General features: G+C 42.4%; 1 protein-coding gene across 2 annotated transcripts in view; it reads left to right on the forward strand.

Annotated features, from left to right (window-relative positions):
• The window catches only part of MRPS27 (mitochondrial ribosomal protein S27), a 52,267-nt gene that overhangs the window by 1,321 nt on the left and 23,869 nt on the right, over positions 1-27,077 (forward strand). The window contains exons 2-5 of one of the 2 annotated variants that reach the window (XM_033163734.1): positions 260-310; positions 1,894-1,971; positions 8,905-8,975; positions 13,157-13,215. In XM_033163734.1, the coding sequence (XP_033019625.1) occupies positions 260-310; positions 1,894-1,971; positions 8,905-8,975; positions 13,157-13,215 (259 nt within the window). The remainder of the gene's footprint in view (positions 1-259; positions 311-1,893; positions 1,972-8,904; positions 8,976-13,156; positions 13,216-27,077) is intronic. The other variant, XM_033163735.1, reaches the window with a different exon arrangement.

Consider the following 27,077-nt stretch of genomic DNA (forward strand, 5'->3'; position numbering starts at 1 on the left):
TAGTGCTGCATTATAATCCTGGATTTGCATGGAGTCAGAGCTAAGTCCTCGTTGGAGGATTTTTGAACAGCAAGAAGGCGAGAGACACAGAAAGGGGGTGGGGAGGAAATAGCTGTTTTAAACTTCTCCCTCTTCCATTCCTTAGCTGCCTCGTGAGAGACAGAAAGGATGTGGAATCCTCAAACATTCTGTAGTACCTTTCCACAATGTATTTCAGTGTGAAGCTCCAGATTCCAGGGAGCATGAGAAAAGGGAGTAGGGTTGAAGATGAAAGCTGGAGTTTTCCCATTCCCCACCTCCCTTGAACAAAGTGAGCCTTTGTTTTAACCCCTACTCTGGTTTGGTTTTGAATTTGTAATGCAATAAATGTATTGAACATCTAAGATGTCAGAATGACATTGAGTATAAGCATTCATATTCTACATTTGCGTTTGGAGTTTGACCATCTCGGACATGTCAGAATGTCCAGGAAAACCCAGTGTGATATCTTAAGCAACAAGACATTGGAATTATGGTTGTTGAGCTTGCAATGAGTCCTGGGGAATGGAAAAATGTGATATTGGAATGAAGATAGGTTGCCCGGTCAGGTTTATGGTTACAAATCTCATTTGACTCCTTTGCATTAGTCTGACCCCCTTGCACACTAAAGAGGACTAAGTGAGCAAGGACTATTAAGTACACTGTCCAGCATTAGATTTATTTCTGAAGGCAGCATACTTCCTACTCTACGATCCTAAAATATACACCTAGACCATTTTCTAACCAGGTGGTTTGAAGGGTTTGGGGCAACTGTAGGCTTTTTCAACCCCACCAAGGCTAAACAGCCCCCTCTCTATTGGCTGTGAAAAACTAGCAAGGAGGGAGACAACCTGCTGGGCCAGGAGGCGATTAATGCTTCCTTACAAGAGGGGCTGGTCCCTACCTGTTTGAAGGAGGCAGTGGTAAAACTACTCTTCAAGAAACCCTCCCTAGGTTCAGAAAATCTAAGTAACTAGGTACCAGCCAGTTGCCAATCTCTTCTTCTTGGGCAAGGTTCTTGAGCATGACCTGGTCACAGACCAGATCCAGGCACTCTTGGAGGAAACTGATTTTAGACCCATTTCAGTTGGGCTTTAGACATGGTTTTGACACCGAAACCACTTTGGTCACCATGTATGGTAACCTATGTCGAGAGGGGGGCAGGGAGGGGAATGTGTCCTTGTTAATTCTCCTCAACTTCTCAGAGGCTTTCTGTATCATCGACCGTGGTATGTTTCTGGAGCAGCTGTCCAAGTTAGGGGTAGGTGGCATAGCTTTGCGGTGGTTCCACTCCTAATTGGATGGTTGTTTCGAGAGGGTGATGCTTGGGGAGTGCTCTGGCCCCGTGAAGCCTTCCTTGTGAGGTTTGGCAGGGTTCATAATTATCCCCCATGCTGTTTAACATCTAACATTCACTTGTAATGCTGGAAAATACTGGAGTCTTGGCAGTACAAAGATCTTGCATTAACTTTAGGCATATGGATTTCAGATTCCACTTTTGTGTTACTTGAAAGGAACTAGCATTTCACCTTTTAATCAGCACCTTTTAGATGGGGAATCATGTTTATGTACTCCTGTTAATAACAAGACAATATTCAATGAATTATGAGATCAGCCTGTGCTTCATGGAGATCTGATTTATGATGTGGTGGCAGGACACCCCTAAATCCATATTCAGTAAAGCTGACAGGGAGATCAGAGTTCTCAATTCTACAGTGTTTGGATTCCAAAGCTGGATGGCAATTTATTGCATTTAATTTAGAGAACTGAATGTTTTAAAAAAAGAAGGTGACTAATAAAATGTGCATTTAGAGAAATTGAAACCTTTCTAAATGATAGTGCTTATATATTGATATTGACATTTTTTTTAATTAGGTAGAAGATGTATTCTTTCAGCAGCATATGTGGACAGCTCAACATGGGAACAAAGAGAAAAAGATAAGCAGAGCCTGGGTAAGGAAATACTTTGGAGTCTAAAATAATGACGAACTATTGTCTAAATCAGGGCAGTCCAACTGTTCATACCAAGTGGGCTGCAAGACACAGAATCTGCGGCCACACACTTGCCTTGTCGTGTGGGGTGGGGGCAGCAAAGCCAAAATTTGACTGTTCCTCAGCCCTTATGCTGCCTTCCCAAAGCCGGATAAGAGAGGCTCTGGACTTTGGGAAGGAAGCATATGGCTCTGGCAGGGTCCTAAATCTGGGAAAGTGCTAGCTAGGCTTTGGGAAGGAGGTGGGAGGACTCTAGGGCACTATCACAGCCCTCATGCCTTCTTCCCAAAGCCCAGGACTTCACTTACCTGGCTATGGGAAGGCAGTGTGAGGGCTGGGGTGGGAGTGTGGTGTCCAAATGTTGCTGTGGGCCGCCAAAAGGCCCTGTAAATTCACATTCATTGTTGGTCTTCACCAGGTTTTCCCAAAGCAAGACACCTGAGTTGTTGAGGGTGAGGTATGTGAGAAGGAAGTGGAGAACTGTCCAGACATTCTGGAATAGAATTTATGTTAGTCCTTGTCTCTATCTGCACTATATGTTTAAAGCAGTATCGTATATCTTTCAGGAGCCCAGGGAAAGTGTATTCAGGGTGCTGAGAGGAGACCCCTATTCCCTTCACAGTTACCATTCCCAGAGTTCCTTTGGAAGAGGGATTGATTGTTAAAAAAAAAAAACCTCTGGGAATGGTAACTCTTTGAGGGGAATAGGGGTCTCCCTAACAACTCTCAGGACCCTTAACAAGCTACAGTTCAGACTGTTTAAAATGGTTTGAATCTGCTTTAAATGTGCAGTGTAGATGTGGCCTTTGTGGTAGCAGAATCCAAGAGCCTTTCAAAGCAGAACGGGGGCTGCTATTGCAAATGGTGTTTCCATGGCAAGTTGTTTCTCCTCTTTCCCATAACATGTAACATAACTTACCCCATGGTTTTATCATGACACCCCACATCCCAGCTCCTCATCAATGGCTGTGCCCTGCAGGGGTAGGCAAACACAACTTTGTGATACTGGGCAGTCAAATCCCACAGGATTAATGCTAAAAGATGATGCATTAATCAGTTATTTAGGCAGGAAGAAATAGCTGACCATATAACTTTGAAGGAAAAATGGGCAGAAAACCCAGGAGGCAAGCTGCCAAGTCATGATTCTGAATGGACAGAAGGTCAAAGAAATAGAGACTGGGATAAATAATTGGATGTGGAATGTAACAATTCCTGTCTGTATTTGGTTGAAAAAAATCTGGACTTTTCAGTTTGCAAACTGAAATCTTGCATTATCTGTTATTTGATCACAAGATGGCAGTGCTGTCTTTGCAGATGATGGCAACTCTCAATCAAGGGATGCATTAGTTTTGCAAGAATGGTCACTCAGGGAAGCGTTGCAATTGCACATGATGGAGATAATCTCTCTGTAAGGGCGAAATGTTGGTGCTGTGTGATGTTCACAAGCGTGGATGTTGCAGGGGCTTCCCATTTTCAGGAGCTGCTCTGCATTTTCTCCTGTGGGTGGGTGGGTGGGGGAGTTACGCATGAAGTGCCCATGGTGTGGATGAATCTTCCCTTAGCACCATTTAAAGGCGCTATTGTTCACAGCCATAGCAGTTAAAGCCTGGATTTCACCACTCTTTTAAAAATAACATTAAAATGGGTTGTGGTTCTGAAACACCTTTTTGATTACACAGCAGGTTTATTAATTTCGAAAAGGGAAAGCAAGCATTAATCATGGGATTGTTCCAGGGCTCGGTGTTGACAAAGGGGATGGAATGTGCAGAAAAAAGGTGCAGAAAATGACACACAAAAGACTAGAACAATTCTTAGGCTATGAAAGATTGAAATGTTTGGGTCTTTTTAGTCTAATAAAAAAGAAAAATGCATGCATTGAAGGGTGGGGATGGAAACTCATAAAGACACACTTTTTTGCCCAAGGTTTCCCTGATTCTTAAGTTAAGACCTTGTTTTTTTTTAAAAAAATAGTTTGAATTCCTGATTTTATAAAGTTTCACATTACTGTTTTACAAGTTTTATGTTGTGTTTTTTGTTTTGATTTTTTTTAATTGTTCTTACGTTGTACAACATTTAGAGGTTTTAAAAATATTAAGCAGTTTATAAATGCTTTCAAGTAAATAAAGCAAGCTTCATGAAATTGATGCATGATGTGGAAAAAGTGGAGAAAAAGAGGTTTTTCTCCCTCCTTCATAATATTAGACCCCGGGGTCATCCAATCAAACTGCATGGAGGGAGAGTCGGGGGGGGGGGAGGAAATAGTTTTTCACAGACACAAGGATATAGTTGCCAATGTGGATGGCTTTAAAAGAGAATTAGACACATTTGTGGACGATAAGGCTATTTGTCGCTACTGACCACAATGGCTATGTTCTGCTTTCATGGTGAGAGGCTTCTGAGTGCTGTTGAGCTCAGGTCTTGCTTTTGAGCTCCTCATAGGCATCTGGTTGGCCACTGTGAAGACAGGATGCTTTATTAGATGGGCCATTAGCTGTCAGCAGCTACTAGTTATATGCTTTCTCCAGAGTCAGATGCAGATGTAGCATACAGGTAGAAGGCAAGCGACGAAGGGAGATGTCTATTGCCCTTACGTTTTGTGTTCTTGTAGGCCTTTGGTTGGCCACTATGGGAAATGGAATGCTGGGCTAGATAGGCCATTATGTCTGTTCCAGCAGGGTTCTTCTTTACTACTTAATGGGGCGAGGGCTGTGCCCCTTTGCCAAACACTGGTGCCAACTCTAAGGGTCCCACGGGAAAAAAAAATTGTGGGTGCTTAGACTGCAGGGCTCCGATACAACCGCCCAAGCGACATGCAATGCCTTGCAAAGCTTCTGATGTAACGTCCGGTAGAAAACCAGAAGTTGCATTGGAGGTCACACGAGGCCTCGGATGTGACTTATGAAAATCCCACTATTTGTCTAAACCACAGGAGATATTTACTGCTTAACAGTGGTTTTTTGAATGCCATATGAGGATATTGACACGTTTAAATATTGAATGCCATATGAGAGTACTGACATCCTTAAGGAGACTCCCTGCAATCTACAGTACCTCTTTGTGCTAGTGGTTTTTCCTCCTGTCCATTAGAAACTAAACATGAGACCACTGATTTATTTCAAAGAGGATACCAAGCAGCTATTATACAATAACCTTCCATTGATTGGTGCTGACCTGAGCCAGATTTGAACCAGCAATTTTGGGAGTTGAAAAGCTTTATTCCTAGTTACTAGTCCCTTGAGTCACCCATTTATAGGGACTGGGAATTTTAATCTCTACAGACAGTGGTAAAGCAAATTTCATCAATAGGCAATCTTAGATCTCATTATTTTGGAAGGTTATGCTTAGTTGTTGGATGGATGTCACTCTGAATTTAGAATTAATTACTGTATGACTTTCTCCGGCTGATTCATGAGATTTCCATACCACTTTCAGTAATTTGGGCTTTGTAGAAGGACAATATATATATTTTTGTACACCATAGGTAATATAGACAGCAGACACCAGACAAAGATTAACAATTTTCTCCTGAATAGCAACCCACACTGAAAAGGGGAGGTTGGAAACTGGCCTAAACTATTCAGCCCAGAGGTGCCTGACATCGCTTTTTGGTAGGTTTTTCTCCCTAGCCCTTAAAACAGTGTTTATTAAACTTGTTGGACGGTAACTTACATCATACCTGAGTACTGGTCCTGCTAGCTAAAGATGATGGGAGTTGTAGTCCAACAACAGCTGGGGACCCAAGTTTGAGAAAAACACTGCCTTAAAGGAAATATTATTTGCCTTCTGTACCCAGGGCACCTGTAATCTTGCTATACTGATAAAGAACTGATCTAGCTAAATTAAGAGTCTGCCAGTTACCATCTGATGAGAATAGTCTTGCTCATATTGGGAACATACACTTTACCAATATGGAAAAGTATTGCCCAGTCTCAAATCTTCCATTCTTGAGCAAGGTGATTGAGTGGGTGGTTGCTGAACATCTCCAGGCATGCCTGGAGGATGTGGACCGCTTGGATCCCTTCCAGTCGGGATTCAGGCCTCATCATGGGACTGAAACTGTCTTGGTCATGCTGGTCGATGATCTCTGGCGGGCCAGGGACCAAGGTGAAAGCTGTTTCCTGGTCCTGCTGGATCTCTCGGGAGCCTTTGACACCATTGATCATGACATCCTTCTGAACCATCTAGAGCAGTTAGGAGCTGGGGGCACTGTTATACAGTGGTTATGCTCCTTCCTTCCTGTCCAGAAAGTGGTGTTGGGGGGATGAGTGTTCAGACCCCTGGGCTCTCACTTGTGGGGTGCCTCAGGGCTCCATCCTCTCCCCCATGCTTTTTAATATGTATATGAAGCCACTGGGAGAGATCATCAGGGGAATGGGGTTGGGCATTCACCAGTACGGAGATGATACCCAGCTCTACCTCTCCTTCAAATCTGAACCAGTGAAAGTAATAAAGGTCCTGTGTGTGTGTCTGGAGGTGGTTGGAGGATGGATGGTGGCTAACAGATTGAGGTTAAATCCTGACAAGGCAGAAGTACTGTTTTGGGGGGGACAGGGGGCAGGCAGGTACGGGGGAGTCCCTGGTCTTGAATGAGGTGACTGCTCCTGAAGGACCAGGTGCAGCCTGGGAGTCTTTTTGGACTCACAGCTGTCCATGGAGGCACAGGTCAATTCTGTGTCTACCAGCTCCACCTGGTATGCCAGCTGAAACCATAACTGCCTACAGACTGTCTTGCCAGAGAGGTGCACGCTCTAGGTATCTCTTGCTTGTACTATTGCAATGCACTCTATGCTGGGCTACCTTTGAAGGTGACCCGGAAACTACAACTAATCCAGAATGCGGCAGCTAGACTGGTGACTGGGAGTGGCCTCCGGGACCATATAACACCAGTCATAAAAGATCTTCATTGGCTCCCAGTATATTTCTGAGCACAATTCAAAGTGTTGGTGCTGACCTTTAAAGCCCTAAAAGGCCTCAGCCCAGTATATCTGAAGGAGTGTCTCCTTCCCCATCTTTCAGCCTGGGTGCTGAGGTCCTCATATGAGGGTCTTCTGCTGGTTCCCTCACTGCGAGAAGCAAGGTTACAGGGAATGAGGCAGAGGGCCTTCTCTGGGAAACCCAGCCAGATGGGCAGGATATAAATAATAAAGTTGTTGTTGTTGTTACCTGACACATGAAACTCAATTTGACTAAATGACAACTAGAGTTTCTACTTACCTGTTTTTGAAGCATTTCATGATGGCGCTGATGAATGTGTGTCAGCAGAGCATGCTTTATACTGGAGCAAAAGCTCTAGCAAAGATTTCCAAGTACTTTGTGAAGAGATCAGGCTACATCAGGAAAAACTTTTGAGCTGTTTGACAGTGGCATTGTCTCCCTTGGGAGGTTGTGGACTCTTCTTCCTTGGAGGCTATTAAGCAGAGGTTTGACAGTTGTTTGTCATGGATGCTTTAGCTGAGATTCCTGCATTGCAGGGGGTTAGACCAGATTATCTATGATTCTACCAAAGAAAGAGTCTTACGCACCAACGATTAGCATGACAAAGTTGTATTGCAGGGATGGGGAACCTGTTACTCTCCTGATGTTGCTGGATCATAACTCCCATCATCTCTGACCCTTGGCTGTGCTGGCTGGGGTTTATGGAAACTGGAGTCCAACATTATTTGGAAGACCACAGGTTCCCCATCCCTGCTGTAGTAGTGCTTACTGTGTGGGAGGTGTGAGAGCCTTTAGCCCTTCTGATGTTGCCTAACTACAAAGCCCATCAGCCCCAGCAAGAATGGCTTATGAGATTATGAGAGCGGTAGATCAACAGCATCTGGAGGGGCAAAGGTTCCCCTTTGCCCAAGAGGTTTGAATGTTCAGAAATAGAAAATCAGAAGTCTACACCTGGAATAAATTGTGCAGATTCAGTTTCCATTCTGATAATTTAGGAACATACGTTTTTCAAGTCTGTGTCCAATTCAAAAGCCATAGTTCTAGTTTATGCAGCTTTATGCTGTGTTTCTGTAAGGTGTTTCAGCGGTTGCCCATGAGAAATCAGCCAAAAGCAGAACTTCTAAACACTAAGTTCTTTATTGTGCAGATATTTACAGTGGAGCTAAAATAAAGATGTCCAGCTCATCCCTCTGCAGAGTCCGGGAATGTCCGTTTCCGGTTCTTTGTCCAGCATAAAAGGCGCGGAATCCTGAACCCCCGCCTCCCCCTTCTACGCCCTTCTTCTCTGTCCAAACAGGGCGACGGAAAGGGTTCCTCTCCCCCTCTTCCCGCTTGGTGCTGAGGCTCTCCATCCCTGCCACAGCCCCTGCTCCGACTTCCTGCCTCCGTCTCCCTCTCCCCACTGGAAGAGCGATCGCTTCCTCCACTCGAGGAGGACGACGAACTGCTCAGAGGGGACGGGGGTTCCCTGTACTGCAGACGCCCCGGGATTGCTTCCCGCTGCGGCGAGGGGGGCTTCCTGACAGTTTCCATAGCAAGGGTTTCCAAACTTGGGTCTCTAGCTGTTCTTGGACTACAACTCCCATCATCCCTAGCTAGCAGCACCAGTGGTCAGAGATGATGGGAACTGTAGTCCACAAACAGCTGGAGACCCAAGTTTGAGCAAGCCTGGCATAGAGCTATGGTAGTAGGAAGAAAGGCTAGCTTCCATTTCCACGGTTCTCTGAGAAGGCAGTGCTAACTTTTGCTGAGTCGGCTAGCAGCAAATCCCATCGCTGGAGTGAGGAGAAGTTATTACATTTCCATGGCTGATATTTTTAAATGGAGGCTTACATTAAATACTTTTATCTGTCTTTTAGTCCAGATCGCTGAGTAACTTTGCTTATACTCCTTTGGGTTTTTCCCCCCCTTCTCAGAAATGATTAGTGAGAATTGAACATTTTTATTTTCTTTCTACAGTTGAACTAGCCACTCTGATGGACAGAACCTATGAAAGAAAGCTTCCTGTCAGCTCCTTAACTGTATCCCGGGTAAGAATGCAAACTCCAGTTTGGCTAAAGATGAAAGCCACAATACCCCCAACCCTCACTAAAAAGCCCCTAGTCCGATATAACCTCTTTGCTTCCAGGAGATCTTGAACTGAAATACTTTTGCTGCTTATGCTACTGTGATCTAAAGTTACTGAGTTAGTATTTTGCTGAGGGCACAGTGATAGTCATTTAAAGCCCTGAGATGAGTTGAGATGATTTGCCTCAGTGTGATTTGCCTTCTTTCTAATCTTTCTTCTCAACCTTTGTTATTACTTTTTAATCTACATTATTTGTCTCACTATTGAGCTGACCTTCTTTGGCTATAACGCTAATGCTTTGTAGTACAAGCTCTACTTCTTAACTCCCCCAGGCCTAGAGATAAGATTCCAAGTTCTAAAGTGTCGATAAAGTATTGCTGGCATGTGGAGGTCATGCATGTCAATATAGCATCAAGGCAATCAACTGAATTGGATTTTGAAAAAGAAAGAAAGATAAGACTGCCTGGAAAAGCACATTGTAGCCGTACTAGGCCAGATGTTCTTGTAGTGTCCAGATGTGGAAACATGAGGAGACATGATGGTTATTAATTATTTGTATTGCATATTAAAGTGTACTGGGCATTATGCAACTAATAGCTTATCAAACCAGTAGCCTGATACAATATTCCATTCCCTGTCTTTCAATCCCAGCCTCTGGTGGGTTACATTCATTCATTTATTTATTTGTAGTCATTTACAGCCCACCCTTTACCACACAGTCCTGGACAAAGGTGCCAAGTTCCACTTGACAACATGGGGGGACTCGTTGCGTGTTTGTGACATCACATGTGTGATGTCATGCGCATTGGGCGGAGGCCGCGAGCCATAGGGTGGCCCTCAGCCACTGCGGGGAGGCCTGGTGCGGCCCTGCCCCTCAAGATTGGGGGGGGGGGCTCAGCCCCGTCCGTGCATACTTTGGGACGGCTGAGCTTTGCTTAACCCCGTAGAGTTGGGGCCTATGGTCCCAGAGAGGGTTACATGTTGCTCAATTCAAATAAACTGTTTTGCATAAACATTACTAGACCACAGATTAAAGAATCAGTTGGAAATAACCACAGCACTGCAATGGGAAGGATATTCTGGTCTCGTCCTCCACCCACAAAGGCCTGGACAAAAATGTGCATCTTGACCTGTTTTTGAAATATATACAATGATGAGGTCAGATGAAAAGACAATTTTTGGTTCAAGGTGCACACACCCACACCCCAAGCCATGGACCTGATCACTCCAGGGGAGTACACAACACTCAGGGGAGACCACAACACTCAGCACCTCCAGCTTGTCTGCATTCAGTTTCAGTTTAATGGCCCACACTCTGCCCATTACCACCTCAAGGCAGCAGCCCAGCATCTCAACTGCCTCGCCTGATTCACATGGCATTGAGAGATGAGTTAGTGTGTCATCAGTGTGATCCCAAAACCCCTGACGACATTCCCAACAGCTTTATGTTGAATAACATGGGGGACAAGATCGATCCCTGTGGGACACCACAAGTTAACTCACATGCTGTCAAGTAATAGTTTCCCATTGCTGTGGTCTCATATATAGAAATGAAACCACTGCAGTGCCGTGCCCCTCAAAGAGAATCATCTGTCGTTCTCCCAGACCTCTCCCTACAAAGATCAGTTTGGCTGCTATACCTGGGCCTGAACCTGGCTTGAAAAGAGTCCAGATAAATTATGGAATATCTTAAAATAAGCAACCTGTGATATTATATGATAGGAACACAGCCTTGTATCAGGGTCAAGCTGTTTATCCAGCTTGGCCAGGATTGTCTATTTTATTTTGGACTCAAACTCCCATCAGCCACAACCAGATACCCAATGGTCGTGGATGATGGGAGTTGTAGTCTGCAACATCTTGGGAGTTATCAATTTCCTGTTTCTGATCTATTTTGTGACTGGCAGTGACTTTTTAGGGTCACAGGCAAAATCTTGCACATTGTATGCTTCCTGATTCTTTTCACCTGAGACTCAGTTGATTGAAACGGGGTCCTTCTGAAAATGAAATTGCTCTACCAACAGCTGTGCTTTTTCTGCATGGAGGAAAAACGAACTATATCAATACTGTTGATACAGTATATTCTGGCATGTAAGACTACTTTTTAATCCAGGAAAATCTTCTCAAAAGTCGGGGGTCATCTTATACGGCGGGTGGAAAATCTGTGGTTGAGTATATCTCAAACTCTGTATTTTAACTGGAAAAGTTGGGGGTCGTCTTATACGCCCAGTCGTCTTATACGCCGGAATATACGGTACTTTTGTTTTCAATTAATATGTTTGCCCTATCCCCCTTTTAAAAATGGCTTATGTCGTTGGCCATAACTAAAGCTGGTGGAAGAAAGTTCCATAGGTCAGCTAAGTGTGTTGTGAAAAAAGCATTTCATTTAAAACCAGAGCAGCACATGCTGTTTGTTCATTTAATTGGGTGTTTTCCTCCAATTCCGGTACCACATCAAAGAGAAAGCAGCTGCTTCCATTTGGCTTCTTCCAGTTCACCGATAATTATACATAGCTCAATATACTGCATTCATGTGGAACTGGACATGTGTCCTTAATCCCCAAAGTCAAGAGAATGGATGATTGCTTGCTCTTCAGTGACATCCAAGGACTTAAGAGTGGGTAGCTCTTTCCCTGCCCCTGACAGATACTGGAAAATAGGGATCCACCAACCCAGTAAGATTTCACCATATAGGACTTTTCCCATCATGGTGTTGTAGTGATAGGAGAAGCTACACCAGTGTGGTGTAGTGGTTAAGAGCGGTGGACTTGTAATCTGGTGACCCAGGTTTGCGTCCCCGCTTCTCCACATGCAGCTGCTGAGTGACCTTGGGCTAGTCACACTTCTTTGAAGTCTCTCAGCCCCACTCACCTCACAGAGTGTTTGTTGTGGGGGAGGAAGGGAAAGGAGAACGTTAGCTGCTTTGAGACACCTTAGGGTAGTGATAAAGCGGGATATCAAATCTAAACTCCTCATCTTCTTCTTCTTCTTCTTCAGCTTAGAAGTTTGGTTGTAAGTTGCTTTGGGTTGCCTTGGGCAACATAAAGTGACTAACGAATTTAACAAACAACAGTAATAATTTTTATTAATTAGTAGTCATAGTTGCTGTTGTTCAGGAGTTCTCTCAGGAGCTTCCATTGCCTTTGATGAAGTCCTGCTGTGCTCCCTCACAGGCTTCCCAGCATTTCATGTTTCACTATGTCCTAGAAATGGGGAACGACCTGGGGTTTCTGAAGGAAATGATAAATGAAAACATGAAGGGTATACTTGATATTGATGCTTTCTGATGGCGCTACATGCACTTTGCATTTTTTGAAAAAAGAAAAAAGAATTTCTGTCACGTTACCAAAAAATGTGGAGTACTTAGAGCTGGATAGATTATGCAAATCAAGCAAGTTTCGCATATTTCAACTGTTTTACATAATTTGTTTTTTGCTTTTGCTTGAAGAAAGGTTGAAGGAACTATGCAATATATTGGAGCCCTACCTGATGGTCACTGGATGTCCTACTCATGTTTCATCTCCCAAGATTTTGCCAGCCATTTTTCCCTTTCAGTATTACTCTGTATTTTGAGCCTATCTTCATAAATGTACAATCTTAAAAAAAGCATAGATGGGCAGCCATATAAATTTAACAACTACATAAATAATGTGGAGTCATTCCTTCTATTTCTGATGCTCAGACGTCTGTGCCGTTGCATGACACCTGTTCTGCACAGCACAAGATAGAGGCATTAGCAGAATTGGGGGAACCCCCAAGTTTGTAGAAGTACAAATATTTTGTGGTGGAGGGCTAAGAGAGGTGAAGCCCAAAAACAGGCCATTGAGGATTGAGTGAGCTTCAGAGGCCAAGGATTGCTGACTGACAGTTGTAAGGTGGAGGCAGGAAAACAGGTGGAACGGGGAATAGAATGGATTAACTTAGTTACAACTGGTTTGTAAATTACTCTTCGTATGTCCCAATTGTAACTGACTGTTTGTGTTCAGTACAATCATATGATGTTCCATTTACCTGGCAAGAGATTGGAACTGTAATGCTCTTCAGTTGGAAATCATAACACTTGTTGAACCATTCACAAAACTAGTTAGGTTTGCACCATTCTGCACTCTGAGCTGATCATCTCTAAGACTTTTTCTCCTTCAGTTTATAGACAACATTACTTCACGTGAACAAGTGGATCAAGCTGAGTATTATCTTTACAAGTAAGCAACCTTTTTTGTTTCCAAACGATGATTTATGAGATAAAAGAAATCAAGGCTATTGAATATATTTTTGTGTCAAACTGTTGGTTGGGGACAGTTAGGTGTAACTTGTAATTATATTGCAGATCATCAATCAATAGGTGACCAAGGATCCATAAATGCATTAACCAGATCAGCCCTGGGGAGTAAATCTTTTCCTCTGGTGAGAACATAGGAGCAGGAAAAGCCCTCACTGTTCTTATGCACCTGGAGAAGTGTGAGGACTCTCCATGATGCCACATTGACTTTAGGAGCATGGGAGAATGGCAGGGACCCTCTCTGATGCTGCAGTAAGTGTTACAGAAACTTGGAAAGCTATTAGACTCCTTGCTGCTTCTTGATAGTTTGAAGCTTAGCAAGGTGGGTTTGAACTCCTGCCCTTCTTCACAATTGTCCTGAGTTTCAAGCTCTGCATAATGTCAGAGGGCCCTCTCCCCTCCGGAAGTGGGGTGGGGGGCCACGGCAAGAATGCCAGCTGCCAAATCCAGTGAAGATTTGTTGACAGGGGCCAATATGGGGTGTAATGACGTGCCTTTCTGCTGTTTGTAGCCCAGCGTGGTAACCTCTAGACTCATTCACTGCTAGATTTGTACACTGAGCAGTCTCACCTTGCTAGGTGTGCTTGGGGTTGTGGTATGGTAATTTTGGATGCAAATGTGGCAAAATGTTGTTTAGCATTATTGATGTTTTTATTCTAACTTGTCTGCAAGGAATTCAGGGCAGCATATGTGGTTCGCTTCCATTTTAGCCATACAATAACCCTCCAGGTTAGGTGAGGCTGGCAGACCATGATGGTGGCGACATTGATGGCTGAGTGGGAAGCCCTAACTCCTACACCCAAATGGCTCTCCCTGTGGCACTTTTTATACCAATTATGCAGCCCGGTCCTGTGCATATTTACTCAGAAGTAGACTCTGTTTGTTTAATGGGTTTGCTCCCAGATAAGTATGCATGGGATTGAAGCCTTAATGGATCGGGTGTGTTACAGCCATCATCATTTTATGTTCTGACAACACTGCTTTGAGGTAGACTGCTGTTATTCCCATTTTACGTAAAGTGAACCATGGTAGCAAAAGAAGGTACTTTCTTAAGACCAAAGGCCAATTATGTGATTTTAAGTTGTGTTTTGGAAATGATACTCAAGTCAAACTCTCTTTTCATTATAGTGTTGAAACTCATGTATGATTTCAAGTGTAAAACTAGTTAATTACAACCAACAAAGGTAGTTCCTTCAGAGTTCTCCCTTCATTAAGAATCTGGTACATCTGATTCGGCCGAACACATTTATTTCCTGCAGATTACTAATTGCATTTGGACTTTTGAGGGAGGTCCCTGGGTGCCAGTTACAAAAACGCTGATTTGTGTCCGGAGGTGACATAACACAAAATGGCTGCCACATCCAAAGTAACAGAAAAGGATTCAGGAACACAAAATGGTGCAGGCATGCCTGCCCCTTCCGTCCTCCCCCCCCCCTCAAAAAAAAGAAGAAGAAACAAAAGGCACACATATCAGCCACTTACAGAGAGAGGCTCTTTCCCTCATCTCTTGTATTCAGAATGGAAGGGAATATGAGTGTTCAGTAATTAAATGTGGACTTGCTTAAAGCAGTGTGTTAAACGTAGGAGAGTCAGAGCCAGTGCAAACAGATACTGAGCAGGAAGAGCAAACAAGTTTCCCATGCATTGTAGATTTTTGAGGCGATATTTACTGAAATGGCCTGCAGGTGCCATAGGAGGCCCTTGTGGGCACACTGGCACCAACAGGCATCATGTTGGCAACCCTTTTGCAGCTATAGTTGTGAGTGTTTAAATAACCTTTAGTCTTGCTTTGGATACTTGGTCTGCTATCCTCTGGCAGTGGACTGTTGTTGCAGAATGTAGATGTGCAACTGAGCAGCTAAAACAGAGCCACCAGCTTTGCCTTGAATAAAATATGTGGGAATGACATGCCTGTTCACAGCTTCTGCTTCTGCTTGGTTTTTCTCCAGGTCATAATTTAATTAAAACTGCTATTTTTGAGGTCTCGTGTGTCTTTGTGAGAGTTTCAGGCTACTTCTGGGTCTATTGCATTAGTCAGAAGAGCCAATAGGGAGGGTTGCTGACAGAGTTTCAAAAGGCAAACACTGCTCCTTCTTTGACTTTTACATATTATGAAAAATGGGTTGGTCCAGTTTTATACCTATATTTTTCACTCTTATTTTTAATGGTGCAATGAGAATTCTAATAGTGTAGCTTTCTGAGTGAAATGCAGGTTTCATTATCCCTTTAACCAACACAGCTAGAAGGCTTCACAGAAACCAAAGGGCATAGTAACTGCCTTGCTGACAATAGAATCGGCCAGAGTTCTTAATCATATTTATTTCAGTGTATTTTGTAATAAGAACTCCAACTTTATTTACGACAATAGAATCATAGCATTGAAAGAGACCTCAAAAGCCTTCTCGTTCAGCCCGCTGCTCATGCAGGAAACCAATTAAAAGCAAGTGTGCATCTCTTGCTGATGACACATCTCACAGTAGCAATATATTGGAGGCACATGAAAGGTGCTACAACTGAATTCCTGTATCCAGGGATCGAAATTAGCAGGGTGCCAGGCGCATTTTGCGTCTAAAGATTCTTCATTTGTGAGCACCTCAAAAAGTCTGTGTGCCATTTTTTTTGCGCCTGGCCGACACTCAAGGATTACTGAAACGTATGTGCTTTGAAGCCTCGAAGTGTATGTTAAAGATAGACAACATGTTAAGAAGTTTAACAATAAAGAGTAGAGTGTTTTGAAAACTGAAGTATGGGACCGATTTTTTTTTATTGTAAACACCAAATTAAACATGTATTAACAATTTCTGATAAAAATGTGATTTTAACAATGTGTCTCTTATGTGAATGGCATATTAGTTCATGCTTATCAAAGTAATAAATAAAAAATGTTGCCAATCTCCACAAAAAGTGGCGACTAAAGATTCTGTTTTGGTGCCCACAACTCAGGTCCCAGAAGCCATTTGGCTCCTATCTTTTCTATGTAAGTTTTTTTAACACTGCTGGTATCATAAGGTCTAGTAGAGAAACTAATTCAGAAACAAATATTGGAGGGTGGTATGATTTTTATTAGTTTATTAGAGAAAAAAGAACATCAAAGGACTCCTCCAACAAAATGCGATAAATTTGGAATTTCTTCCTTCCTTCTTTCCTTCCTTCCTTGCTTTTACATAGCATGGTTTTTCTTTTTCTTTATGTTATGTGTCTCTAATAAAATGTTCATTCTGATTAGCTGATAGTTTACGTTGTCAGTATATGTTGCTATAGTTCTGTTTTTTGTATATTTTAAAAAGCAATAAGAATAAATTATTAAAAAAGAACACCCACCTCACTTGGCTAAAAAAAAAAAAAGTACTTACGCAGCAGCTTTTTGGTAGTGACTTATTCATGGCTTTGTTCACTTACCCTTAAAAAAGATATGCACCACTTTTTTATTGCCAAATGTCAAAGGCTGTGTGAAAGATTAAACATGAAAGTGCTACCACTGACTCAGTATTCAAAAATACCAACATCTCGCTGGCTAGGACCTTAGATATGATCTTCATTTGCATACCATCTTGGCATCAGAAGCATTTAATTATTGCTTCATTCTTAGCTATCCTGCTTATGTAGGAACAGCTGGGAAATGAGGTTTAGAAGTTGTAGAAAGGTCAGCAGTAGCTGGAAAATACAGATGGCAGCCAAGATGGTACAGTAAACATGGCTGGCACCCTGCCTAGTACAGGTGAGTAACTGTGCACAGATTTCTCTTTTTTCAATGCAAGCTCTTTTGGATTCATTAGTAACCTGTAAATTACCTGTTTGGTCTGTTATTTCATGGGAAAACTCATTTATGATTTTATAGCTGTCTTGCCTCACCTAAGCATGGGCAGTGAAGGGATGCCGTAAGTGGGCAGGAGGAGAGTGATGGGACCTGTGAGCACAGAGTGTAAATGAGATTTATGGAAATGATCATGGCAAAATGGCCAAGTCTTTCGTGGAGAAGTTTGGAGGGGAAGCATCTGTGGAGCTGGGGGAGGACAAGGATATTTCATTGTCCATTACCCCCAATGTCGTGGAAATAGGCCTGCTTGGAAGGGCTAATTAAGAGGCAAGCCTGAGCACCAACTGGCAAATGGAAAGATTTTCCTAAGTGCTAATTGATCAGTCTTTAGAATTTGTGAACTGCTCAGCCATCTCAGGAATAATGGTGTTTCATCTTTGAGGTTTTTTTGGTTTTGTTTTGTTTTAATGCAACATATTTCCCTTTGCTTAAAAGTAGCATATTCTTTCCATATTGTAACGTCACTGTTTGATTAGCTTTTAGTTATGATTGCACTCATTTTTCCTAAACATCAAACAAAACAAAGAGAACAAAGGGTAACAGGCGCACACTTTGGGGAGCTGTGGTTGGCTGCTGTTAATAAACATTTGGTGTGAAACTTACTTTTTCCCACGTGCAAAATAGCTTCAAGGCTCACATTGCCCAACCCCCCAAAATTAATTGACAGCTCAGAGAAATTGGTGAATATTATACATGGGCCTAGCTGGTCTAATAAATTTTTCAAAAAAAAACCTTGCATACTGCACCATCGAGTGTGGTGTTCTGAGCTTTTGCACCTCTTCCAATAAATGAAAGGAGAAATGCTGAGTTTTACTCCGAGTAGATCCATTGAAATTAATGAACCTAGCTTAGTCATGTGGGTTAATTTCATTGGGTCTTCTCCGAGTGGAACTTAGCTGAATATCACCTAATGCATTTTTGTACGGCAATGGTAGTGAGATGGGATCTATAACCTCAGAAACTCATGTAATTCCTTTTTGCAAGTCAGAAAGGGCTTCAGTTAGTACCTTGCTTCCCAATGGTAATGAAACAGTAAATGCAAACATTCTAGGCTGTTTGAAGTATGCTCTAAATTCTAAAGAAAATAAAAATGTGCAGAAATGCACAGCTACAGCCATGTGCCAAGGAAAAGAAAAGTGGAGAAAGATATTTCTCAGGTTTGTATAACACAGTGTGATATTTATAGCACATACATTGCCACCTTTTCATCAGTGACAGTTCACTCAACTTTCTTTCTTTCTGTTTAAATGCCTGAGTTGTAAGTAGAGCAGGAAAAAGGGAACATGACTTCTCTCTGTGGGATGAACTAGCCAGTGTTTTGCATGTTGTTTTGGTGGTGCTGTGGGTTAAACCACAGAATCTGGGGTTTGTCAACCAGAAGGTCGGCAGTTCGAATCCCCGTGACGGGGTGAGCTCAGTCCCAGCTCAGTCCCAGCTCCTGCCAACCTAGCAGTTCGAAAGCACGTCAAAGTGCAAGTAGATAAATAGGTACCGCTCCGGCGAGAAGGTAAACGGTGTTTCTGTGCACTGCTCTGGTTCGCCAGAAGCGGCTTAGTCATGCTGGCCACATGTCCCAGAAGCTGTACACCGTGTGGTGTAGTGGTTAGAGTTTTGGACTAGGACCTGAGAGACTTCCAATCCCCACTCAGCTATGAAGCTCACAGGGTAACCTCGGGCCAGTCACAGTCTCTCAGCCTAAACTACTTCACTGTTGCAGGGATAAATGGGGCGGGCGGGGGGGAGAGAACTATGTACGCCACCTTGGAATTCATTGGAGGAAAAGTGGGATATAAATGAAATATATAATCATTTTATTTTATTTATTTATTTATTAGAAGCTGCTCCATCCACTCCATCTTCCATGTGACAACCCTTAAGATATTTGAAGACAGCTATCACATTTCCTCTTTTCCAGGGTAAACATACCCAGCTCCTCCTAAGTTCCTCATAAGGCTTGGTTTCCAGGCCCTTTATCATCTTGATTGCCCTCCTCTGCACACATTCCAGCTTTTCAGTATCCTTCTCAAATTGTGGCGCCCAGAACTGGACACAGGTCTCCAGTTGGGGTCTGACCAAGGAAGAATAGAGTGCTGCTGTGGCTTCCCTTCATCTGGACACTATACTTTTGTTGATGCAGCGTAGAATAGTATTAGCTTTTTTGTGCTGCTTCACACTGTTGACTCATGTTAAGCCTGTGGTCCACTAAGATCCCCAGGTCCTTTTCACATGCACTGTACTACTAGTAAACCAGGTCTCCCCCCCCCATCTTACATTTGTGCAGCTGTATTTGTAATAGAGCTGTATTTATCTGTTGTAAGGATAATAGATAAAGCACCTGAAGCATATTGAACATGTTAAGTGGGAGAATTAAGCACTTACTAAGCTTTTGGCTGGATTGTGCCCCATATAAATGGAAAGCCATTTTAATGATAAACTGCTGCACTGTTTTGCCTGGATGCAGTTGCTTAAGAAATCTGTTTAAAGCAGCCTTTGCATGACAGCCATTTTATGTGTACAGATCATTTTATGTGTGCAGGAGCTGGTCCTTTTAATTACTTGTGTTACAGGAGCTGACTGATGAAGTTTCCCATTAAAATGCTTTCAGACAAGACCCACAAATCTAGCAATAAGTGCAATTGTAGTAGCTCCTGGAAACATTAAGCTACTTCTGGTTTCTTGTGTGGGAATTCTCTCATCTGGATCTTGAGTCAGCATCAAGAATTGAATGTCTCTTCTCTCAGGAGTGACTCATTCCCTTTCAAATTACCACTTGAACTTTTTTGTCGAATTTTACCCCAGGACATATACTGCCATGGGTGCCGGATTAAATCGACCGGTGGACCGGATTAGGCCTTCAAAACGGACTTTAGACATACCTGATTTACCGTATTGGCCCGAATATAAGCCGCACCCTCAAATAAGCCACACCTTCAAAATTAAAGGGGGGGGGGAGACATTCCCTACGCCATTTTGGCAGCGGCCTTCCCTCCCCCCACAGAGAGGAGCACAGGGCAACGGCACACAGCCTGCCTGCTGCTCCCAAGCCTCCCCAGAGCTGTTGGGGGAAACGAAGGTTGCGAATATAAGCCACACTTTTAACTTTTCACTGTCAGAATTTGGAAAAATGGTGCGGCTTATATTCAGGCCAATACGGTAAATATCCTAGTCCTCAAAATGCTCATTCCGAGTGAAGGAAAAGAGTACCAATTGCCCCTAGTCAGGGCTGCCTATAGTACTATGCATAATATCCAAAGCTGGTCATATTCTTTTGGCACCTGAGACAGGAAATCCCACCAGCATCTGTCCTCCTCGCTGGCAGTAGAAGTTCAATAACGATAATAATAAATTAAATGTTTTAGCAATTTGCATGATACCCACAGTCAGCTGCCCAAGGCGGCTGTCCTACTCTGCATAATAGCAGAGCTGGCTGAGACCACTGATTAATTGATTAAGTTGATTTAGGCCAGCTCCCTTATCTATTCCACACTGCTGTAAAACTCTTATCTCTTGAGGGATCATCCAATAGCAGCTGGTTATCAGAAATTTAATGAGAGCTTTCCCTCACCTCCCAGGGTACTTTACTACCAGCAGTGTTTCACAAATGGCCCAGCACACCTCTCCGCTGCATGTGCTCACTTAAAATATAGTCACCTGTGCTCACCATCTTTCTCATTTGCACTCTCTCTCTCTCTCTCTCTCTCTCTCTCTCTCTCTCTCTCACACACACACACACACACACACACACACACAGAGGGAGAGGCTGGCTCTGCTTTCTTCATTCTCCCAGTAAAGAGAGCTCCCTAGCATCTAATCCTGACTCATAGGAAGAAAGGTGTCACCAGCGCTAATAACCAAAGGAGGCAGATGGAGCTAATTGTACAACAATTTATTGTTAGAGCCCTATTACCTCCTGGGTATAATCGAGGCAGTGTAATATTGTTCAATACAATAAGGCTTTTAAAATTAATTACGTATTCATGATGAACCTGACATGTGACTTCACAGTCATGAGCTGCAGCACAGCTTGAAGGTAGACATCTTGGGTGCATCATTAATCAGAGATGCTGATTTTGGTAACATATTCATGACTGTTTCCCAGGAGTAAGGCATTGTTGGTATGCCCTGCACACCCGTATTCCCCTGGGTTCGAAGCCTCAAAACATCAGATCCATGTGTTCCTAACCTGTGTTTGAATGTAAAAAGAAGCGAGACTTGATTTGTTTTTAATACAAGACCTCCATTTGTTTTTCTTGACATTTCATCTCATCCATTATATTTCTGGCATTTTTGATTGGTGCAGTGCTGGGGGCAGGCGCACACAGTGGAATATGGTTGTCATAGTGAAGAATTAGGAGATTAAGTGGGTAGGAACGAACGAGTATAGCAGCAGCTGCCCTGTACAGAAGTAATGAGGGGCAGAGGGTACAAAAAGATACCACACTAGCATGGCTTAAAAAAGTCATGTAGTTACAAATGAGCATTTTTGAACTAATAGCAGAGCCATGTGATGCGTGTTCCTTTCATATTATATCATACCAAATTTAAATTCAGTTACCAAGTTTTTAAATTAAGTTTTCCAGGTGCTGTACAAAGATTTAATAACAACGCAGGTCCTGTCATCAGGTTTATAATCTACTGAACCAAAGATTTTGGGCTCCAACTCCAGTCTGCCACAGTCAGCCCTCAGTATGTTTGAAAATGATAGATCCAAAAAGTAATGGAACAACAAAGTCATAGAAAGACTACTAGTACTACTAATGAACTTTTATTAGCCTTTTACTTTAGGGTTTGGGATTTTCCAAACTGTTTTAAGATTGCCATTCTCATTAAAACAGCAACGGCGCACAACTAGAATTTGAAAATTACATCACGGTTCAGCTCAAAACATGAAATATAACTCTGAAGATCTAGGATGTGCTATCCTGTTCATTCACACAAACAAACGAACAAACAAACAATGTCTACCTGTTGTGTTGTTATGCCATGGGAAACATTTTCCAGAGATATGGAAAACATATCTCTGAAGGCTTCCTACCCTTACATTATTTGCTTTCTTCTGGTAATTACAGAAACAGTTCAGCATTTCAGGCTCTCATGTCGTTAAAAAATACAGGCATTTTTCAGAGGCCTTGTTTAAACATTGATGACTTGCCCTATTTGACACTGCATGAAGTGTTTGCAGCTTAAGTATGTGATTAGTTAGTAGCGTAGACTTGTTTGCTGCCTGCTCTTGAACAGATATATCTTCCTCTCTAATTGTGCTCTGTGCCCTCATTCAGAGTTGATAGCTGCCACAACAATGTGCCCTTATTATAGTGAGGAATTGGTTAACTACATACATCTACAGTGGGTCAAGGGGAGAAATTGGAATACCGATTCTATCCTGTTTGCGGTTATGGCTCTGTATAATTTTCACTGAAGAAGGAATGCAGCTAACTAGTAAACCTGACCTTTTAAGCATTATTGGGGGGAAACAGTACTTGTATGAGTTTTATCTGGTGCATTACAGACTTGCTGATGTTTGGATAATGTTTCCAAAGTAAGAAGTTAAATGTTTTGAATGACTCATTAAAAATAATAATATACATGACATAAACAACAGGGGGAAATATGGTTCAAGCAAATGTCTGGCTGTAAATTAGACTTTATTGTAGTTTTGCTGGGACTATGGAAAGCACCAGAGAATCTCTTTTCAGGTTGCTATAGTAACAGCTCACTCCATCATCCTCCAGTGTTTTCACAAGCCTATCAGAGTGTGTGCTCTAACACTAGATTATTAAAGGAATTTGTATTCAAATCCAGTCATTTTCAACTGGGTGAAGCCCATAAGTAATTTTTAAGAGGAAGAAATCCTCAATGACGGTTTTCTTTAGTGTGAGTAGTGTTTTTTTGGTTTTGTTTTTAAAAGAAAGACATTTCCCAGTTTGGTTTCTTAAGTATTTCAAAGTGTTTGTAGCTTTACAGTGAAAACAGTATCCAATATTTATTTATACATGAAAAAAGCACACACACACACACACACATATATTTACAGAAGGAGAGGAAGAATGGGAGGGAGATTACAGGAGAGCAAAACCTCAGGGAAACTAGTTTTTAAAATGTTTGTTCTTTAGGCATACATCACTGAACAATGATGACAACGAAAGAGAAACATTGGTCTTTCTTCTTCTTTCCTATCCTTTGAGGATTTTTTAATTTTTAAAGAAGACTCCAAAGCTATGTTTGGGGGTTTAAAACAAACAAGCAAAATCCTGAAACTCTCTTGCATCATAATAATAAACCTAAGATGTAAAGAAAATGGAAAACTGAGCCAAACTGTTGCTTGTGTTTTTGTACCTGTGGAGACCTGTGGGTTAGATGCTACGGTCAAGGGTTTGATCCTATTCAGGTATTTTTCATGCATAGCAGTGGGACTATGCATCTGGTCCTAGCTGCCAGCATCTTGCACAGTACTGAACCGGAGTTGACATCTGCATAGGGAAATCCTGTGCATGAGCACATCTGGTCTGATGCATCTGTGTTTTATTCCAGAGGCAACATATCATAATCCTGTGCCTGAGGAGTTTCTGATTGGCTAGTTTCAGCTAGGCTAGTGTTGAGGCTGAGGCCATGCAGCTAGTAGTTACAAGATTCAGGGTTCCGGACGGATGCTTGGGAGTGGGCTTGGGCAGACCTCTGGAGGTACGGTAGTTCCACAACTGTGGCCAGCAGCTGATAATGCTGTTGCATTTTAGCTTGGTGCATAAATGGTACAGTTATGACAGTGCAACGAAATGAGGCAGTCTCTAAAGGATGTGTGTATTGAACCTTGGAGTTTTAGGCATTTATACCACAACTCACCCTTCTTTCCCCCTTGCCCCAACATATGAGAAGTGATGTCTAAGCCGACTGTGCCAATCATTGGTTAGATGATTTGGTTGGCTAGATGACCCTTGAGGTATCTTCCAACTCTTATTATTCTATATGGGCTGTTGTACTACGTTAGATGCAATTATCTAGCAAGCGCCAGCCAAATTCAAGCATGTGTTTAATTTGGGCCAAATCATCCAGCGATTGCCCACATTGAGATCCATATAATTAAACAGATAGCAAATCTATCCTATATGCAGATTTATTGGGTTACATTTCATAATTTTGAAGGAAATTTCCTTTCGATACTCAGTAGATTAGGTTGGTTGTTTTTTTGTTTGTTTTTTTAAATAGCCTTTATGTTCCATTTTAGTGGTTATAACAAAATATTTAAAATTAATGTTATCTCTCTAAAATCTTGGCTAAAAAAACCCCTGCAGGTCTGATAGCCTTTCTTCAAAGAGTGGGTGAATAATGATTGCATTTTCATAGTTTATTTACTGGAAAATGTAAATAACAGGCCTAGTTCAGTGGGGAAGCGGACAAAGAAGAAAGCTACTTCTTTGTCCTTATTTGGTTTGAAATTCTCTCCTTTCCCCTTGATTTCAGTAGCTGTGTAAAAGGTTTAAATAATAGTAGTAATTGCCATCGCTGTTAAATAGATTTGTGACACATTGCGCAGAGGAAATGTTTCCTTAAATGCCATTGGAAATTTTATTTTTTACAAAGCTGGGTTGGGAGGGTATCCCTTCTTTTACTCCCTGGCATGTAGAGTTAAAGTGTGCACTGTTCCTATAAGAACTTGTGCACTGAATAGGTTGTACAAGGATTTGAAAAGGAGGGGGCATGTGCATGCATACATATAAATGGATGCAAGGTTGACATAGGCCAGGAGATAAAAGGAAAGCTTCTTTTACTCATGGATGATTAAAAGCCAACTTTCAAGAAGCAAAGGGTTTTGTGGGGCAGTTTTCTTTTGACAGTGAGACGTGATCAGTGCTCCTGGGCCTTTTTTATTTTATATTTTATTTTATAATGCAGGGGATTTCTTCCACTGCTTACAGCTTGAAATGGCAGACAAAGGAGATTTCCTGGTGGTGTCCTCCCAAGCCCTCTAGTTTCTATACTAAGCCTCCCTGGAATCTATTTGATTATTAAGCTTTGTACCTAAAAATATGCCTGGGAAGAGAGAACGTGGCATTATTTTTTTTTAAAGCTAAAGCTTTAACTCACAGAGCTATGACTTGCATTTACAAAGTGAAGTGGCTTTGGATTCATTCCAGTAGATCAGCTTATTTCTGGCAGTTTGAAAGCTTCATCAGCAATTGAAGCATTTGTTTTCTGTCTAGTTTCCTCTGAAATTATGTTAAAATCTGAAGTAAACCGGGGTGGAGGTAGGACAGGAAATCTGTTTAGAAAAATAAATGCTCACATGCAGATTTTTGGAATGCATACATGCAATGTATGCCACTGCATTTCACTAAGACACATGGATCTGATTTACCTTGATCCTTGTGTTGTTTCTTCTGCTTTTAAGGGCATATACACAAATTATATCCTCTTGTTCCTCTTCAACTAATCTCAGTGAATTATTGGCTGTGGCTCCAAACTCTCAATCACCGGTGTATATCAGATCCTCCATTCCTCTTACAGAGTTGAAACAGAGATTCTGGTCTGGTCCCCTTTTTTAATACTTTCTGGCAGGTAGCACATTCTACTTCTCTCATCTGCTCCAAGAGCTGGAAAAAGCTGAGCTGTGGCCTTCCAGACCCGGTATTGCATTCATGTTCTTTGCACTTAAGTTTTGGTGTAACGTCCCAGGGTCGCATAGTCAGGCTTGAGTTACAGGACCTTGGCTAGTTCTAGAGGTAAGCAGTCAACTTGCTCAGACAAGCCTGGAGGTCAAGGGAGACCTTTTACCCCTCTTGACCCAGGCTGCTCCTCCCAGACTCTGCTTCTTTGCCAACAATGGACAGCCTTAAAAAAAGTAGTCCTCTGGCATAGGGCCTAGCACTCTGCCACCTCTCAGTCTGTGCCTGCTGGGATGGGGCTCAGGCACTGAGGAGTCTCAGGGTGTAGAAAGAATCTGTCTTAGGGGAATTCTCAGTTCAGAGGTCTCTGACTTAAAGGGGCTTGGCTCTGAAACCAGCTCCTCTGTGTCTTGCTCCACTGGTTCTCTTCATCCAGTGAGCTTTTCTTTTGTGCTCGAATCCTGGCTGCTGCTTGAGAATGAAGCCTTGACAGCTGATGCAGCTGATCAAGGAAATGTGGTCTTCTGAAGAATTCACAGGCTGTGACAGTGTTTCTTACATGGAGCTTTCTCTATCTTATTCGGAGAAATTTCAGCGTAATCCTGGGGTGATTATGATTTAGTCATCCTCCGCTGCTTGATAGGTAGAGTTTGGAAATGCCTTCCAGTTCAGTGGCTCTGAGGATCTGTCGGATTGATTTCTTTGCATAAATATTAAAGACTAGAAAGCCAGAGCTACAGTGGGGCTCTTTAGGGATCTTTCCTTTTGAAAGAATAGGTGATAAGGAATGTGGAGGAATAAAGATAGCAGAAAGCCACAGGGAAACCTCATGGTCTTTCCATTCAGTACACAAGAAGTGCCAGGGGGTCCCCTCTTCATTTAACTCATTGGGTATCCTTTCGCTTATCATAGCTGGCTTCCTGTAGTCTTAAGATGCAATCCACCAAGCACTGTTCCACACAGCTCTCTTTCCTTTCAGTAAGGTTTGTGCAGGGACTGTGATAAATAGATTACGCATTCCACCCTCGGTCTTCCTCTGGTCCTTGTACATATTGCACAGCCTAGTTACCGGTATATCCTGTTATTGAGATTTCTGAGCAGAGATTTACTAACAATTCCTTCAGTTGACTAATAATAATAGTAATAGTAGTAATACATATTTTTAAAAGCATCTACTATGCCATTTTTTTTAGTTTTCATCCAGGTCATGGGGAACTAAAATGGACAAAAAGGAACCAGACCCTTATTGAATGGAGTGTTGGGTCCTTAGGGAGCCTTACACATGGTCATGCACACACTGCTACCAACAGTCACCTGAGCACAGTAACCTACAGTACCCAAACCTGGCTCTGCCGTGAGTACAGCTCA

This window comes from Lacerta agilis, chromosome 11 (assembly GCF_009819535.1).
Source record: "Lacerta agilis isolate rLacAgi1 chromosome 11, rLacAgi1.pri, whole genome shotgun sequence".
Classification (NCBI taxonomy): Eukaryota; Metazoa; Chordata; class Lepidosauria; order Squamata; family Lacertidae; genus Lacerta; species Lacerta agilis.